The sequence below is a fragment of the Lucilia cuprina genome, chromosome 5 (genome assembly GCF_022045245.1).
Source record: "Lucilia cuprina isolate Lc7/37 chromosome 5, ASM2204524v1, whole genome shotgun sequence".
Lineage (NCBI taxonomy): Eukaryota > Metazoa > Arthropoda > Insecta > Diptera > Calliphoridae > Lucilia > Lucilia cuprina.
This window is the reverse complement of record NC_060953.1, coordinates 7,151,067-7,166,594: the sequence shown is the minus strand read 5'-3', so window position 1 is coordinate 7,166,594 and position 15,528 is coordinate 7,151,067. Positions and strand designations below refer to the sequence as shown.

General features: G+C 26.6%; 2 protein-coding genes across 4 annotated transcripts in view; one reads left to right on the top strand and one right to left on the bottom strand.

Moving 5' to 3' along the window:
• The first annotated feature begins 176 nt into the window (after positions 1–176).
• LOC111681221 (vesicle transport protein SFT2B) lies at positions 177–3,263 on the top strand. Its single transcript, XM_023442961.2, has 4 exons — positions 177–426; positions 2,600–2,769; positions 2,849–2,966; positions 3,031–3,263. The coding sequence occupies exons 1-4, from the start codon at positions 355–357 to the stop codon at positions 3,160–3,162; spliced, it is 492 nt and encodes a 163-aa protein (XP_023298729.1). The 5' UTR covers positions 177–354; the 3' UTR covers positions 3,163–3,263.
• Positions 3,264–8,990: 5,727 nt separating this feature from the next.
• Positions 8,991–15,528, bottom strand: part of LOC111681189 (phosphatidylserine synthase) — a 12,013-nt gene continuing 5,475 nt past the window's right edge. For 2 of the 3 annotated variants that reach the window (XM_046952349.1, XM_046952351.1), the window contains exons 2-7: positions 15,118–15,376; positions 14,575–15,027; positions 12,853–12,965; positions 12,562–12,772; positions 12,404–12,491; positions 11,181–11,875 (exon numbers count right to left, since the gene is read on the bottom strand). In XM_046952349.1, coding sequence (XP_046808305.1) covers positions 11,754–11,875; positions 12,404–12,491; positions 12,562–12,772; positions 12,853–12,965; positions 14,575–15,027; positions 15,118–15,376 — 1,246 coding nt within the window. In that variant the 3' untranslated portion in view covers positions 11,181–11,753. Of the gene's footprint in view, positions 9,131–11,180; positions 11,876–12,403; positions 12,492–12,561; positions 12,773–12,852; positions 12,966–14,574; positions 15,028–15,117; positions 15,377–15,528 lie in introns of those variants that run through there. The other variant, XM_046952350.1, reaches the window with a different exon arrangement.

The window sequence follows — 15,528 nt, the reverse complement described above, 5'->3', positions numbered from 1 at the left end:
TTTAGCGTTTTCTCCTTTCAATTTACTAAAAATCTTAGTCTGGCAACTTTATTTTACGGTTATCTTTCATAATTTAACACTCTACAACACTATTTCTACATAAACATTATCCCGTAACACTTTACAACACTTTTTTCTACACAAAAACAACAACAACACGTTTGACATTTCAGTTTATTAATTTCATTTACAAGTTTTTGTGTTTTCTTTTTCTGTTCTTATTAAATTTTATTTTTTCCTCATTAATAATTACACTTTCCTTCATAAATATTATCACCTAGACAAGTGTTAATAAGTTAATAATTTCATATTTGTGTAAATTATATTAATTTGCTTAAGTAAAAGCAAAAAAACATGGATAAATTGCGTCGAGTTTTAAGCGGTGATGATCGCACACCCGAAGAAGAAAGCAGCATAATAACACAGGTAAATGCCTATACTAAATGCAATAACAATGAAACGACTCCCTCAATGCTATGTTTATTAGTAAGCCAACTATTTGGGGGAGTATATCGTGACGACGACTTGTGGGCTTTCCCCCTGCAATGGGGGTAAAGGCTTAGAGGTTAGAAAACTGGTAAGATATGAGTCAGTTCTTAGATTAGAGCTGCTGTTGTTGTTTGAAAATGCATTCTTATAAGAATTTTATGGATGCTGTCTTATCAAAAAATGTCATTATTTTATTTATGGTCTATTAAGAACATTTTTACAAAATATTATTAAAAAAGACAAATTTGTCTAGAAAAACACGCTTTTCGTGAAAACTGTCAAATGAAGACACCTTTTTTGGAAAGTTGTTAGCAGAAACACTTTTCTATTGAAAATTGTCTTAAGAAGTTTCTTTTCCGTGAAAGACTTTGTAAAGAACACACTTTTCGTTGGTAAATTATCCAAAGAAAATACTTTTCTTTGGAAAATTGTCCAAAAAAATAATTTTCTATAATATATTTTTTAAAGAAGACACTTTTCTGAAAAAAACTGTGTAAATATATTACTTTTCTATTGAAAATTGGTTGGAGAATACAAAATTTCTATAAACAATTTATCTAAAGAAGGCTTTTCTGTATAAAAGTATATAAATAAGACTTTTTTCTATAGAAAATTGCCTAAAGAAGATATTTTTCCGTAAAAAACTAAAATACACTTTTTTGTAGAACATTTAAAGAAGCCTCTTTTATATAGAAAATTGCAAATAAAGATACTTTTTTATATTAAAGAAGACTCTTCTTCTTAAGAAACTGTCAACAGAAAACTTTTTCCTATAGAACATTTTAAAAAGAATACTTTTTTCCGTAAAAAATGTTCTTAGAAAACATTGTTCTATAGAACATTTTTAAAAGAAGACACTTTTCTATAAAAAATACACTTTTCTGCAGAAAATTATGATAAAATGTCACTTTTCTAGAGAAAATTGTAAAAATACACTTTTCTATAGAAAATCGTAATAAAATGAGACTTGTCTACAAAAAATTTTAAAAAGAAGACACTTCCCAATAAAAAATTAAAAAAGAAGACTATTTTCCATAGAACAAAAGTCACTCTTTTACATAAAATTGTGAAAAAGATAGTTTTTTTTCAGAAAATTTAAAAAAATGAATAGAAAATTGTGAAAAAGACATTTTTCTATAAAAAGTTCTTTAAAAATTCAAAAAGGAAACTTTAAAAAGAAGACTATTTTCCATAAAAAAATTGTAAAAAAGTCACTCTTTATGAAAAGTATACTTTTCTACAGAAAATTGTAAAAAAAAATAAAATTTTTAATAGAAAATTGTAAAAAGAAGACAATTTTCTATAAAAAAAAACTCGAAAAAGAAAACACTTCTCAATAGAAAACTTTAAAAAGAAGACTATTTTCCACTTTTTTATATAAAATTGTGAAAAAATACTTTTTTAAAGAAAATTGTAAAAAATGATAATTTTCTATAGAAAATTGTTGAAACAAGATACTTTTCTATTAAAAATTGCCTCAAGAGAATACTTTTTATAGAAAATTGCCTTAAAAGTACACTTTTCTATAGAAATTGACTTCTTTATAGAAATTTTTCTAAAAGAAAAACATTTCCGTATAAATTTTTTTCAAAGACACTTTTCTATAGAAAATTTGTAAATTATGATATTTTTCACCCAAATTTTTTATTAAAAATTTTCACACAAAATTTTCATTAAAAATTTTCACTCAAAATTTTCATTCAAAATTTTCACCAAAAATTCACATTCAAAATTTTTACGAAAATTCTCATTCAAAATGTTCGCCAAAAAATTTCAACCAAAAATTCTCATTCAAAATTTTCAACAAGAATTCTCATTCAAAATTTTTACTAAAAATTCTCATTCAAAATTTCAACAAAAATTCTCATTCAAAATTTTTAGCTAAAATTCTCCAAAAAAGTTAATTAAAAATTTTCACCAAAAATGTTCATTAAAAATTTTCATTCTTAATTTTCCCAAAAATTCTCATTCAAAATGTCCACCAAAAATTTTCTTTCAAAATTTTCACCAAAAATTGTCAAAATCCCCCATAATTTTTTGTTTTCAATAACTACAAAACACTTCTTTCATTATAATAATACTCCTTCTTTTTCCTAAATATTTTTTCTAGATCAATGATATGTCAACTTTAAGTTGGTCTACGCGCATTAAGGGGTTTTGTATATGTTTTGTTTTGGGCATAGTTTTATCCCTATTGGGTTCTATAGCTCTATTTCTACATCGTGGTCTAGTGGTATTTGCGGTATTCTATACGCTAGGTAACATTATATCAATGACCAGGTAATAATTAAAACTTAAACCAAAAAAAATGTATTTATATTAAAAAATTTTGTTTTTTTTTTGTTTTTTCCCTATAAAGTACTTGTTTTCTCATGGGTCCTTTTAATCAATTGAAAAAAATGTTTTCTGATACGCGTTTAATAGCCACATGCATTGTTATATTTTCTCTTATCATGACTTTAATAGCAGCCATTGTGGTATGATTTTTTTGTTTTATTTTTTTTAATTTTGTTTACATATTTTTATTTATTTTTTTTCTAGTTACATAAACCCGGCTTGACCTTAATTTTTATTATTATACAATCATTAGCTATGACTTGGTATTCTTTATCATACATACCGTATGCTAGAGATGCTGTTAAGAAGACTGTTTCTGCTTGTTTGGATGTTTAAGTTCTTATTTTTTTGTATTAAATTTACAAATTTTTTCTTCTTAATTTTTGCACAATTATTAATCATATTTATAGATTTATTATTACATAATGCCATTTTTAATATTTAAAATAATTTCTTTTACATTTCTCTTTAACTGCACCTTTTTAAAAAGTATTTTTTTCTTGAAATTTTGGCTTCAAGTTCAAATATTGTTTTTTTTTTCTTCAAGTATTAAATGGGTTTTCAAAAATTATTAATTTTTCGAAAACTCTATGACACAAAAATATATACAAAGCTTTAGCTTTACTTTAACAATAAAATTGTATTTACAATTTAGACTTAATTTCCCTCCCATAATCATATTAAAAAAAAAAATAAATATTAAAACATATTTTGTAATAAAAATTTAATAAATATTTTTATTTTTAATTTCAGCTATTTTGGATGTTGTACACAAAACAGGGTAAGTTTTTTTCATCTTTTTTATTAAGAGCAAAACATTGAAATGAAAAGAAAAACTTGTACATTATCAAATAAATAATTTCCCTAAAGGGAGCAGTAGAATGAAATAAAAAGAAAAATGTTTATAAATGAAAACAAGCAAAAGAAAGAGTAAATTTATGTAGAGAAAACTTTTCTAGAGAAATTTCTTTACAAAAGTCTCGTTTTTTTGAAAATTCTATAAAGAATTTTCTTTAGGAAATTGTGTAAAGAAACATGTATTTTATACACATTTCTATAGAAAATTCATACTTCTATTGTAAATTGTGTAAAAAAGACACTTTCGTTTATTACATTATTAAAATAAGCAAAAGAAAAAGTAAATTTATCTAGAGAAATTTCTTTACAATAGACTTGCACTTTTGAATATTCTATAAAGAAGACAATTTTCTCTGGGAAATTGTGTAAAGAAACATGTATTTTCTACGCATTTCTAAAGAAATTTGTTTTAAAAAAGACATTTCTATTGTAAATTGTGTAAAAAAGAAAAATTTCTTTGACTTTTCTCTGGGATATTGTCTAATGAAACATGTACTTTCTACACGTTTTTATAGAAAATTGTTTTAAAAAGACTCTTCTATTGTAGATTGTGTAAAAAAATAATACTTTTCTATATTAAGTTGTGTGAAAAATACAAATTTATTTTACTTTTCTCTGGGAAATTGTTTTAAATATACATGGATTTTCTACACATTTCTATAGAAAATTGTTTTAAAAAACACTTCTATTGTAAATTGTGTAAAAATGTCACTTCTATATTAAATTATGTAAAAAATACATTTTTTTTACTTTTCTCTACGAAATTGTCTAAAGAAAATTATTTTAAAAAGACACTTTTATATAAAAAGTTGTATAAAGAATACGAATTTTCTTTAGAGAAATTTCGAAAAGTAACTTTTACAGAAAATTCTTTAAAGAACACACATTTCTATAAAAAAATTATCTAAAGTAAGACTTTTCGCTATAAAATTGTGTAAAAAAAAACAGTTTTCTATAAAATTTTGCAAATACTTTTCTATAGAAAATTTTACATCTTATTCTTACATAAGAATCTATTGCATGTTGGACTTTAACTAAGAAGAAGTCTGTTGTAGATCAGCTATACAAAGATCAGAGATCAGCATGCATTCCTCTAAGAGAACTAGTCCTTCAGAAGCTCTGAACACTATATTGCATATCATACATATAGATCTGCATATAATGGTCATATCTGCTTGTAGCGCAGTATGGCTTAACTCATCCGTAAGTTGGAGATTAAGAATAGATGCACACGCTAAGATTTTAAGCTTGTTACCTTCAATCTTAAACCAATCATCTGACTACAGACTACACAGACTTTGAGTCGGAGTCTTCAAAGTAAGAGTTCCTTTTAGGAGCGTGTGGTGTAGAGGTAACCTAACGAGAGAATATATCACTAGAATCTTTCCAGATGATTCTGAATTGAGCTGCTGTGTCGTTTCTGATGTCTTCTGTGAAGAAGTTGGGCTAAGAATATTTCACCGTCCTTTTAACAACTGTAGTGTTTTTGAAATATGTCCGCCTGTAGGGTATTACATGATCTCAATATTCGCGGCTACCTAGAATTGTTTTTTGATAGTCAATAAACTCTTATACTATCACTTCCCTATTAGTTAGACAAGATCCGTAAAGGCTGGGTTGCCTGTCTGACAATTCCCTTGTTTGGGTTCCTGCGCATAGGTACTACTATGGTAATGAACAGGCACATGGGCTTGCCAGAATAGCATCTGCTGTTGACAATTCCAACACCGTTGCAGCAGCAACTTCGTTAAGTTTTTTCTTCAAAAGGCTGAAAATAGGTGAAGTTGTCTAGAGACGTGTAAAGTTATTGTGGATACAAGCATAATATGTAGAGCCTGTGGCGAAAACAGTGAAAATCTGATGATGTTATTCCGGAAATATCATTCCTGACTAACACTAATCAAAAGATTCTTAGGAATTACGTTCAGGAAACTTATCTCTTAAAAAGAATATTTTTAATATATTTTAAAACAAGTAAAAATTATAGTCGGACGAGGCCCTGTTACAAAAAGTAAAATGTAATTAAGTTTTTATAATAAAACATTTATGTTAATTGTACCTTGCTCAGATATACTTAAGCCATTTATTATTGAATGAAACTATGGACATTTAAGTCAAATTTTGAAGGGGGCTAGGGTCAAATGATGCCCTATAATTATAAAGGTCATTAGGGTCATCAAGGCTAGTATACACATCGACATACGTGTATATTAAACATTATGATTTTAGGTGAAATAATGTACCGTTGTTAACTATTTTCAAGAGGCTTCGTCTACGGTACCATAGAAGATCATTTCATTGAATTATCTCCAAATGTGTAGTTTGATTACACGTTTTACGAGACCTATTCGGGAGTTCAGTTGTATAGGGGCTAGGTGAATTAATGGACCGATCTTAACCATTTTCAATAGGCTTCGTCCCTGGGACAATAGTAGATCATGTACCAAATTTCATTTAATTATCTTCAAAATTTGCGACCTATATTTTGATTACAAGTTTTATTTACAAGCCCTATTCGGGGGTTCAGTTGTATTTGGGGGCTAGGTAAAATAATGTATCGATCTTAACCTTTTTCAATAGACTTCGTCTACGGTATCATGTGGCAAGATTCATTGAATTATCTCCAAAATTGCGATCTGTAGTTTGAATACAAGGTTTACAAACACTATTCGGAGTTTCAGTTGTGAAATAATTGACCGAACTTAACCATTTTCAATAGGCTTAGTCCCTGGTACTAGTAAGGAGTGAGATCGAAAAATTCTTAACATACATATATGTTTATAAAAAAGAAACCACTAAACTTACAGCTTTATTTTTTTTTTATTTGATTCAAATTATTATTACAATTTACAAAAAAAAATATTTTTATAGTTTTAATCACTAGTGATGAAATTTTGAACCCTTTTCGGAAACCCTTCCATTAACGTTTTTATAGTGCTTTCTGTCACTTTGCTCGAACATGTAGTCCATCTTCGTTTAAAATCTACCACACTTTTGGACACCTTTTTTGGACTCTTCAATTCTCTTTTAACAAGAGCCCAATATCTCTCCACTGGTCTTAGCTCCGGGCAGTTTGGAGGATTTGCCTCTCTTGGTACAAATACCACATTATTGTTCTTGTACCACTCAAGGGCTTGTTTACCATAGTGACAGGATGCCAAGTCAGGCCAAAAATAAGTGGACACATTATGAAGTCTTATGAATGGAAGCAGCCTTTTTTGTAAACATTCCTTGATGTAAATTTCGGTATTTATAGAGCCCGTTGTAACAAATGATTGGCTTCTTTTGCCGCAACTTCATATTGCTTGCCATACCAAGAACTTTCTGGGAAATTTTGTCTGCTTTTGGGTCCTAAACTTCAACATTCCCTCGAGCATCAGCAACATAAAGCTTTTGACCTGGAAGTTGCGAAAAATCTGCCAGAACATACGTTTCGTCATCCATTATGCAGCAAGAATATTTTTTTAAAAAACTTGACTTCAATTTCCGTGCTCTGTTTTTGGCCTCTAAATTTTTAGCAGCGTTCCTGTCAGGAACTTTTTGAGCCTTGTATGTTTTTAAACCTGCATTAGCTTTAACTTTTCGTACCAAATAGTCCGAGCACTGAGCTAACCGAGCTGCTTTCCTACCGGATGTGTTGGGAGCTCTTTTGAAAATGCGTTCTATTTTTTTGGCTTTAGAAACATCATGTGGACCATTCCTTCTACCTGAACCAGGTTTTCTATCAACTGACAAGTTCTCCCGGTACTGTTTAATAACATTGGAAACAGTTTGACGGCAGACCTTTGTATGCTTGGCCAACTTTTTGTAAGACCAAGTTGGGTTTAGTTGAAAATATTTAATAATTTCAGTACGCACTTTTTTCTGGTCACTCATTTTAATCAGATTAACAAAAAAATTAATATAATTGACATTACACATAATAACTGACATGTTTTTCAAAGGTAACTTGATCAAAAAAAAAAAAATCAAATAATACTTTGGTTGAAAAATGTAATGAAAAACGTGTGTTAAGAATTTTTCGATCTCACTCCTTAGATCATGTACCAAATTTCATTTTCATTCAAATTTCATTGAATTATGTTCAAAATTGCGACCTGACGGGCGAGCATAACTAAATCGACTCAGAGAGTGATTCTGAGCCGATTGATATACTTTAAGCTGGGTCATCATCATCATCATCATCATCTTAGTGGTGATGATGATGTTATTGCTAGAGTGATTCTATCTTTAAACTAGAAATAAAAACACTTTTGTATTACATTTTCAAAATTTTATTTCTTTTATTTTTTTTTTTATAACTAATTTCAGAAAAATTAACAAAAAAATATTTAAATTATTTTTGTAAAATATATATTTAGCAATTTGTTTACTTTTTTCATTCATTTTAATTTTAGTTGTTTGTTTTTTTGGTTTTCTTCTAGTATAAATAACTTAAAAAAATGAAATATATATATTTTAAACTTAAGCCTTGTTAAAAATCATACACACACTTAAAAATTGTTGTTTATTTTGTTTTACACTTATTAAGTAAAAGCTTAATTTGTAAATTAGTTATTAAAGGCTATCAATTTTATATATATTTTTATTCATCCACTAGTTTGTTTTTTTTGTAATTTTTATTAATTTATAATTTTTTTTATGTTTTACAAAAAAAAAAAAAACTAAAAATATTAAAGACCTTTTTAAGAATTATTTCATAATATATGAAATATATACATTTATGGTCTAAAATTAATAATTTCATTAATTTAAATTATTTTTAAATAATAATAATAATAATTTTTTATAGCTAAAAGGCTAGTTTGAAAGAAGATTATGAATAAATTTACAAAACAATAATGTTTTAACATTTTTAAAGAAAATAAATTTTAAATTTTATGTAACGACTTTTTTTTTAATATTTGGTGGTTTTTAAAATGACTTTATAAGCTTTAGCTTTTTCTTTTTAATAAATGAGGCATTTTTTTTATATTATATTGTTTTAATTTAAAGACAATTTTTTTGTTTTATTTTTGTTTTAATATAAAATGGTGGTTGTTTTTTTTTTTCTTCTTTTTTTGGTTTTTAAGGAGTTTTTTTTTCTATTAACAAAAAAAATTTAGGATTTTTCTTTTTTTTTTTTGTATAAATAAATTAAACTTATTTTATAAAACTGGGAACATGTTCTTTTTGTTTAAACTAAAATAATTAAATTATTTATTTTGCTTTTGTGTTAATATTGAGTTGGTTTTAATGTAAAGTTAATTTGTTATGTAGAGTTTAGGAAAATCATATTTTAAACGGGAAATTTATAGCTGTTGTTGTTAATGAGAAAAAGTGTTTTTTTTTTTGTTCATTTAAAAGAAATTTTCTTTCTTTTTTTTCAACAAAAAAAAAATTTCCTAAATATTTATTCAATCATTCTTGTCATTGCGTTTGGGAGATTTTTTGGGTGACATTTTGCCTAGAAAAGAGAATTATAAGAAAAAAAAAAATAATAAAATATATAAAATAATAAAAAAAATATATAAATTTAAAATTTTTAAAAATTTAAAAGTTAAAAAATTATAAATAACAAGTTTTAAAATAAAAATTGTGCTTTAATTAATATGTATTTTTTTACTTAAATTTATTATATACAGTGTTTTTAATAAATAAACGTACATTATTTGTTTTAAAGACATTTTTTTTAGATCATTTACAACTTCAATAAAAATTTCTCTTTTTTAAAAAAAATTTCAATAGAAAATTGTCTTTTTGAAAGAAATTTTCTATATTACAGTTTCCTCTTAAAAGAGTTTCTCTAGAAAAGCTTCTTCTTTAGATAGTGTTCTTCAAAAACTTTTCTATATTACAATCCATTCTTTAAAACGGTTCTCTAGGAAAATCTAGAATTTTTTCTGTGTTCTGTGCGAGTTTTGGCTTCTTTAGAGAGGTTTCTACAGACTAGTGTCAGCTTTTAACAATTTTCAAAAGTTTCCATTATGGACAATTTTTTTTTTAACGATAAACGTTTTCTTTAGAGAGTTTACTATAAGAAAATGTTTTCTTTAGAAAGTTTTCTAACAAAGGATTTTTTCTTTAGAGAGTTTTCTTTAAAAATGTCTTCTTTGGGCAGTTTTCTATAGACTATTGTCATCTTTTGACAATTTTCTATAAAAAAAACTTCAGTTATAGACAATTTAAGAACAATGTTTTCTTTAGAAAGTTTTCTATAGAAAAAAAGTTTTCTTAAGAGAGTTTTCTACAGATTAGTTTAAGTTTTTGAAAATTTTCTATAAAAAGTGTCTGTTATAGACAATTTTCTAAAGATAAATTTAAACTTTAGCGATTTTTCTATCAGAAAATATTTTCTTTAGAAAGTTTTCTACATAAAAATGTCTTCTTTAGAAAGTTTTCTAAAAAAATATCTTCTTTAGAGAGTTGTATACAGAAGAATATCTTCTTTAGGGAGTTTTATTTAAAAAATGTCTTCTTTGGAGAGTTTTCTACAGATTATTGTCAGCTTTTGATAATTTTCTATAAAAATTCTCTATTATAGACAATTTTCTTAAAAAAAGTGTCTTCTTTAGAGAGTTTTCTATCGAAAAATATGTTTTTTAGAAAGTTTCCTACAGAAAGATGTCGTTCTTAGAGAGTTTTTAATAAAAAATGTCTTCTTTGGAGAGTTTTTTTTACAGACAAGTGTAATATCTAAACTGTTTTCTAGTCTAGGGTCTAGTTCAATCTAAAGTCTAGTATGCAGTCTAGGCTATAGTCTAGTTATAGTCTGGCCAATAGCTTAGTCTATAGTCTAGTTTATTGTTCAGATCAGTGTATAGTATAGTCTATAGTTTAGTCTACAGTCTAGTCTATAGTCTAGTCTATTGTTTAGTCTATTGTCTAGTCTATTGTCTAGTCTATAGTCTAGTCTATAGTCTAGTCTATGGTCTAGTCTATAGTCCAGTCTTTAGTCCAATCTATAGTCTACTCTAGTCTATAGTATAATCTATAGTCTAGTTTAAAGTCTTGTCTATAATTTGGTCTTTATTCTAGTCTTTAGTCCAATCTATAGTCTACTCTAGTTTACAGTCTTGTCTATAATCTGGTCTTTATTCCAGTCTTTAGTCCAATCTATAGTCTACTCTATAGTCTTATCTATAGTATAGTCTAGAGCTTAATGTTCAGTCTAAGTACCAGTCTAAATTCTAGTCTTTAGTCTAATATAGTCTAGCCTAGTCTCCATTCTAGTCTTTATATTATGGTCTAGTATTTTGTCTAGTCTATAGTCTACAGTCTAGTTTATAGTGTAGTTTATAGTCTAGTCTAGTGTATAGTTTTGTCTATAGCCTTGTCCATAGTCTGGTCCTTGGTCCAGTATATAGTCAAGTCAAGTCTAGACTAGAATATAGTCTAGTCTAGTCTCTAGTCTAGTCTAGTCTCTAGTCTAGTCTCTAGTCTAGTTTCTAGTCTAGTCTATAGTCTTGACTTTAGTTTGATCTATAGTATGCTCTATAGTCTTGTCTAAAGTCCTGTTTATGGTCTAGTCCAGTCTATAGTCGAATCTATAATATATTCTACAGCACAGTATATATATTCTCGTCTGTAGTCGAGTCTATAGTTTAGTGTATAGTCTAGTCTATAGTCTTGTCTATATTTAAGTGTACAGTCTGGTCCAGTGTAATATGTATACTAGTCCATAGACTAGTCTACCGTCTAGTATAAAGTCTAGTATGCAGTGTATTCTATAGTCTGATCTATAACCTAGTCTATAGCCTAATCTTTAAACTGTTTTATAGTCTAGTTATTATAACTTCATCTAAGTATAGTCTAGCCTACATATAACCTAGTAAATATTATAGTCTAATTTTAAATCTAATCTATATGATGGACTATAGTTTGATCTAAGAACAAGTCTTTTATCCAGCTTTGTACGATTACTATTATTTAGCACTGTATACAAAATATTGTCAATGGTTTTCTTAAAATTTAATTAAAGAAATAAAAAAAGTTATCAAAGAAATTAAAAAATAAAACATAAAACTTAGAGACAGACACACATAATTAATGATGTTTTTTTTGGCAATTAAGATAACAATAATAATTCATTAAACAATTTTAATTTTAATATCATAAGGAGTGCTTTCAATATCGACATGTTTGCTAATGGTTTTATTTAACTTTCCTCGTGCATGTTCTATGATTCTAGGATGTACATAGTAAATGGGACCTGGCCGGTAGATAGATTGAGATTTTTTTTGTTTTTTTTTTTTTCAATAAAGTAAAAAAGTAAAGTATAAAAGGAAAAAGGATAGCATGAAAATTACACACACATAATTTGATAATAAGAGTTTATTTTAAAAGAAGAACAAAAATAAATGAATATAATGAACATAATGAAACATTAACGAGAGGGTTTTCAAAACGAAGATTTTTGGTTACATTTTAGCTTCAAAGAAAACCCATTTTAGAAGAAATTTTAAATAAGAAATAAAGAAAAAAGTCACACATATACACAGACACATGGTGGGCATCATAGAAAGTGCTTTTAAAATTTTGCATTTTATAAGAATATAAAATGATAAAAAATTAAACATAAATTTCCAATTGTTTATAAAATACTAAAGAAAATCATAACGAAAACTTTAAACAAACAGATTTTAAGTTTTTCTTAATTAATTTAGGAAAACTCCAATAATTTTCTATTAAAAACTTAAAAACTGTTGTAGGAATTAAGAAACTAAACAAATTTTTTTACCTTTTGATTGTTGTTTTTCCAAACTTTTAACTTTTTTTGAGGGTGATTGTTGTAATTGCTTATTACTCTTGCGTTTATCCATCATGCGCTAGAAAAATATACAAAATTTATTTTAGAAAAAAACTGCCTTTTTCATGTATAAAATCTAACGCTCTTACCTGCCACAATATACAACCATAAACAAAGGCAATCGAAATTATAACTTGTACTGTCAACCAGATTACAATATTTATAGCTTGCGTGCGTTCAAATAATTCTTTGCCATTTTTAATGCATAAAATCGCTTCGGACACCATAATGGCACCATATACCCAACATTGGGTACCCACACGTTTACAACGTGTATCCGTAACATAAGTATAATATTGTCTAGAAAATGGAAAAGTGAAAAAAAATTTGCGTTTTAAATCTAGATTGTAACAAATACATTTGCAAATTAATAAACATACCTTACTGAAGGCGCCACAAAAAGACCAATGAATATTAAACGACCAATAACCACATAATGATCGGGGGGCATTTCAAAGATGTGTTTAAGGAAGAACGTGTTGAGTTCGGTAACCTAGAGAATGAAAAAGAAATGAAATTTTTAAATTAATCAAGAAATAAAATAAAAATAAATAAAATAAATTTGACTTTGGAAGAATTTGTTTTAAGGAAAATTTATTTCTATGGACTATATTCTATAGAGACATGCATTCGTTAGACATTGTCTTTTTAAGACAATTTTCTTTTAGACAAGTTTTTATAGAAAAGTAACTTTTTTAACAATTTTCTATAGAAAAACATCTTCCTTAGACAATTTTCTACAGAAAAAGGTCTTCTTTAGAGAACTTATAAAAGAAAAGTATATTCTACTTTTAAAATTTCAAAATTTCCCTCTAATTCCGCAAAAAAATTAAAAAATTTTCCTTGTTTTCAAAAATTTCCTTTGAAGGGAATTTTTTTAACCAAATATTTATAAATTTTTTATTGATTTTTACTCCATTATTGATAAAACTTCTAATTCTGGAAAAAATTTCAAAATTTCCCTTATTTTCAAAAATTTCCCTTTAAGGGAAATTTTTATTTTAATCAAATTTCATAAAATTTTTATTGATTTCTACTTCATACTTGATAAAATTTCGAATTCCGTAAAAAATTCAAAATTTCTGTATTTTTTAAAAATTTCCCTTTAAGGGAAATTTTTATTTTTAACAAATTTCATAAAATTTTTTCTTGGTTTTTACTTCATACTTGATAAAATTTCGAATTCCACAAAACATTTCAAAATTTCCTTTGTTTTCAAAAATTTCCCTTTAAGGGAAATTTTTAGTTTAATAAATTTTCATAAAACTATTATTGATTTTTACTTCATTCCTGATAAATCTTCCAATTCCGCAAAAAATTTCAAAATTTCCTTGATTTTCAAAAATTTCCCTTTGAGGGAAATTTTTATTTCAATCAAATTTCATAAAATTTTTCTTGGATTTTACTCCAATCTTAATAAAACTTCCAATTCTGCAAAAAATTTCTTAATTTCCCCTATTTTCCAAAATTTCCCTTTAAGGGAAATTTTTGTTTTAAACAATTTTCATCAAATTTTTATTGATTTTTACTCCAATCTTATTAAAACTTCCAATTCCGTAAAAAATTTCCATGGTTTTCAATAATTTTTCTTTAAGGGAAATTTTTATTTTTAACAATTTTAATAAAATTTTTGATACATCCTTGATAAATCCTCCAATTGCGCAAAAAATTTCAAAATTTCCTTTGTATTCAAAAATTTCCCTTTAAGGGAAATTTTTATTTTAATCAAATTTTTTAAAATTTTTATTGATTTTTACTCCAATCTTATTAAAACTTCCAATTCCGTAAAAAATTTCAAAAATTTCCTTTATTTTCAAAAAATTCCCTTTAAGGTAAATTTTTATTTTAAACAATTTTCATCAAATTTTTATTGATTTTTACTCCATTCTTAATAAAACTTCCAATTTTGTAAAAAAAATTAAAAATTTCCCTTGTTTTAAAAAATTTCCCTATAAGGGAAATTTTTATTTTAATATACATATGTATTTTCATAAAACTTTTATTGATTTTTACTTCATTCTTAATAAAACTTACCATTCCTAAAAAAATGTAGAATTTCCCTTTTCAAAAATTTTCCTTTAGGGAAATTCCTTTTAACTCACCTGCCAAAATATCACCAACTGAATAACAGCAGCAAAACGCATAGCAGTCGATTTAGGATCCAACCATCTAATAGCAGTCCAACTTTCGGGTGTAAATTGTAACATGGCACGCTTAATTTTACCACTAGTCGATGAAATATCCTTAATACTAGCCCATTTATATTCACGCATTTCCAAAATTTTGCAAATTTTTAAACCAACCCAAATGCCCAGACCATTACAGATCAAAACATCCAAAATTAAAGCATCCCACCAGCATTCAATGAAATTGGGCAACAAATGAGCAAATGTAATTTCAGTAATTTCCCACATCACAGAAATGGCCCACAAAATGCCCATGTGACGGATAAGGACGGCCTTGAAAGCCCAACCTAAAAAGTGACCCCAAGCAAAGACATCCAAATGACCTTTAACACGTTCAAAGGAAACATCTGAGCAATTGACGCCGTATTCCTTTTTTTTTTGAAAAAAGAAACATAGAGAGATAGATAGCATTAGATTTAAATTTAAAAGGTAGTAAGAGTAGTAATGAATGAAACTTACCTTATCCATATTAATGTGAAAATCTTTTAGTTTGGGATCCAGCCAATAGAATATATTCATTATTGTTTTGTGATTTTGAAACATTAGAAATTGTAGTGCCATTAAGTACAATACGGAGCAGCCAAATAATATACGCCATACTGCCGGATGAGGTCGTGTAAAGGGACCGTTGGGAAATGTCAGCACTGATATAATTAGGAAAAAGAAGACCACGCATAATATACCAGCCCAAATGTTATCCTCAAAATTGCCTTCGTCCCTGCAATTAGGAAAATTAAGAGATAATATATGATTAAGAAAATTTTATAGGAAATTAGAAATTTTGATATAGATAGATAGATAGATAGATAGATAGATAGATAGATAGATAGATAGATAGATAGATAGATAGAAAGATAGAAAGATAGATAG

What these genes read in the sequence shown, in the direction of transcription:
- LOC111681221 (XM_023442961.2), top strand. Translation starts at nt 355, where the DNA reads ATGGATAAATTGCGTCGAGTTTTAAGCGGTGATGATCGCACACCCGAA. An exon ending in AACATTATATCAATGACCAG is followed by an intron (nt 2,770 to 2,848) that starts GTAATAATTAAA and finishes TTCCCTATAAAG; the next exon opens with TACTTGTTTTCTCATGGGTC. An exon ending in CTTTAATAGCAGCCATTGTG is followed by an intron (nt 2,967 to 3,030) that starts GTATGATTTTTT and finishes TTTTTTTTCTAG; the next exon opens with TTACATAAACCCGGCTTGAC.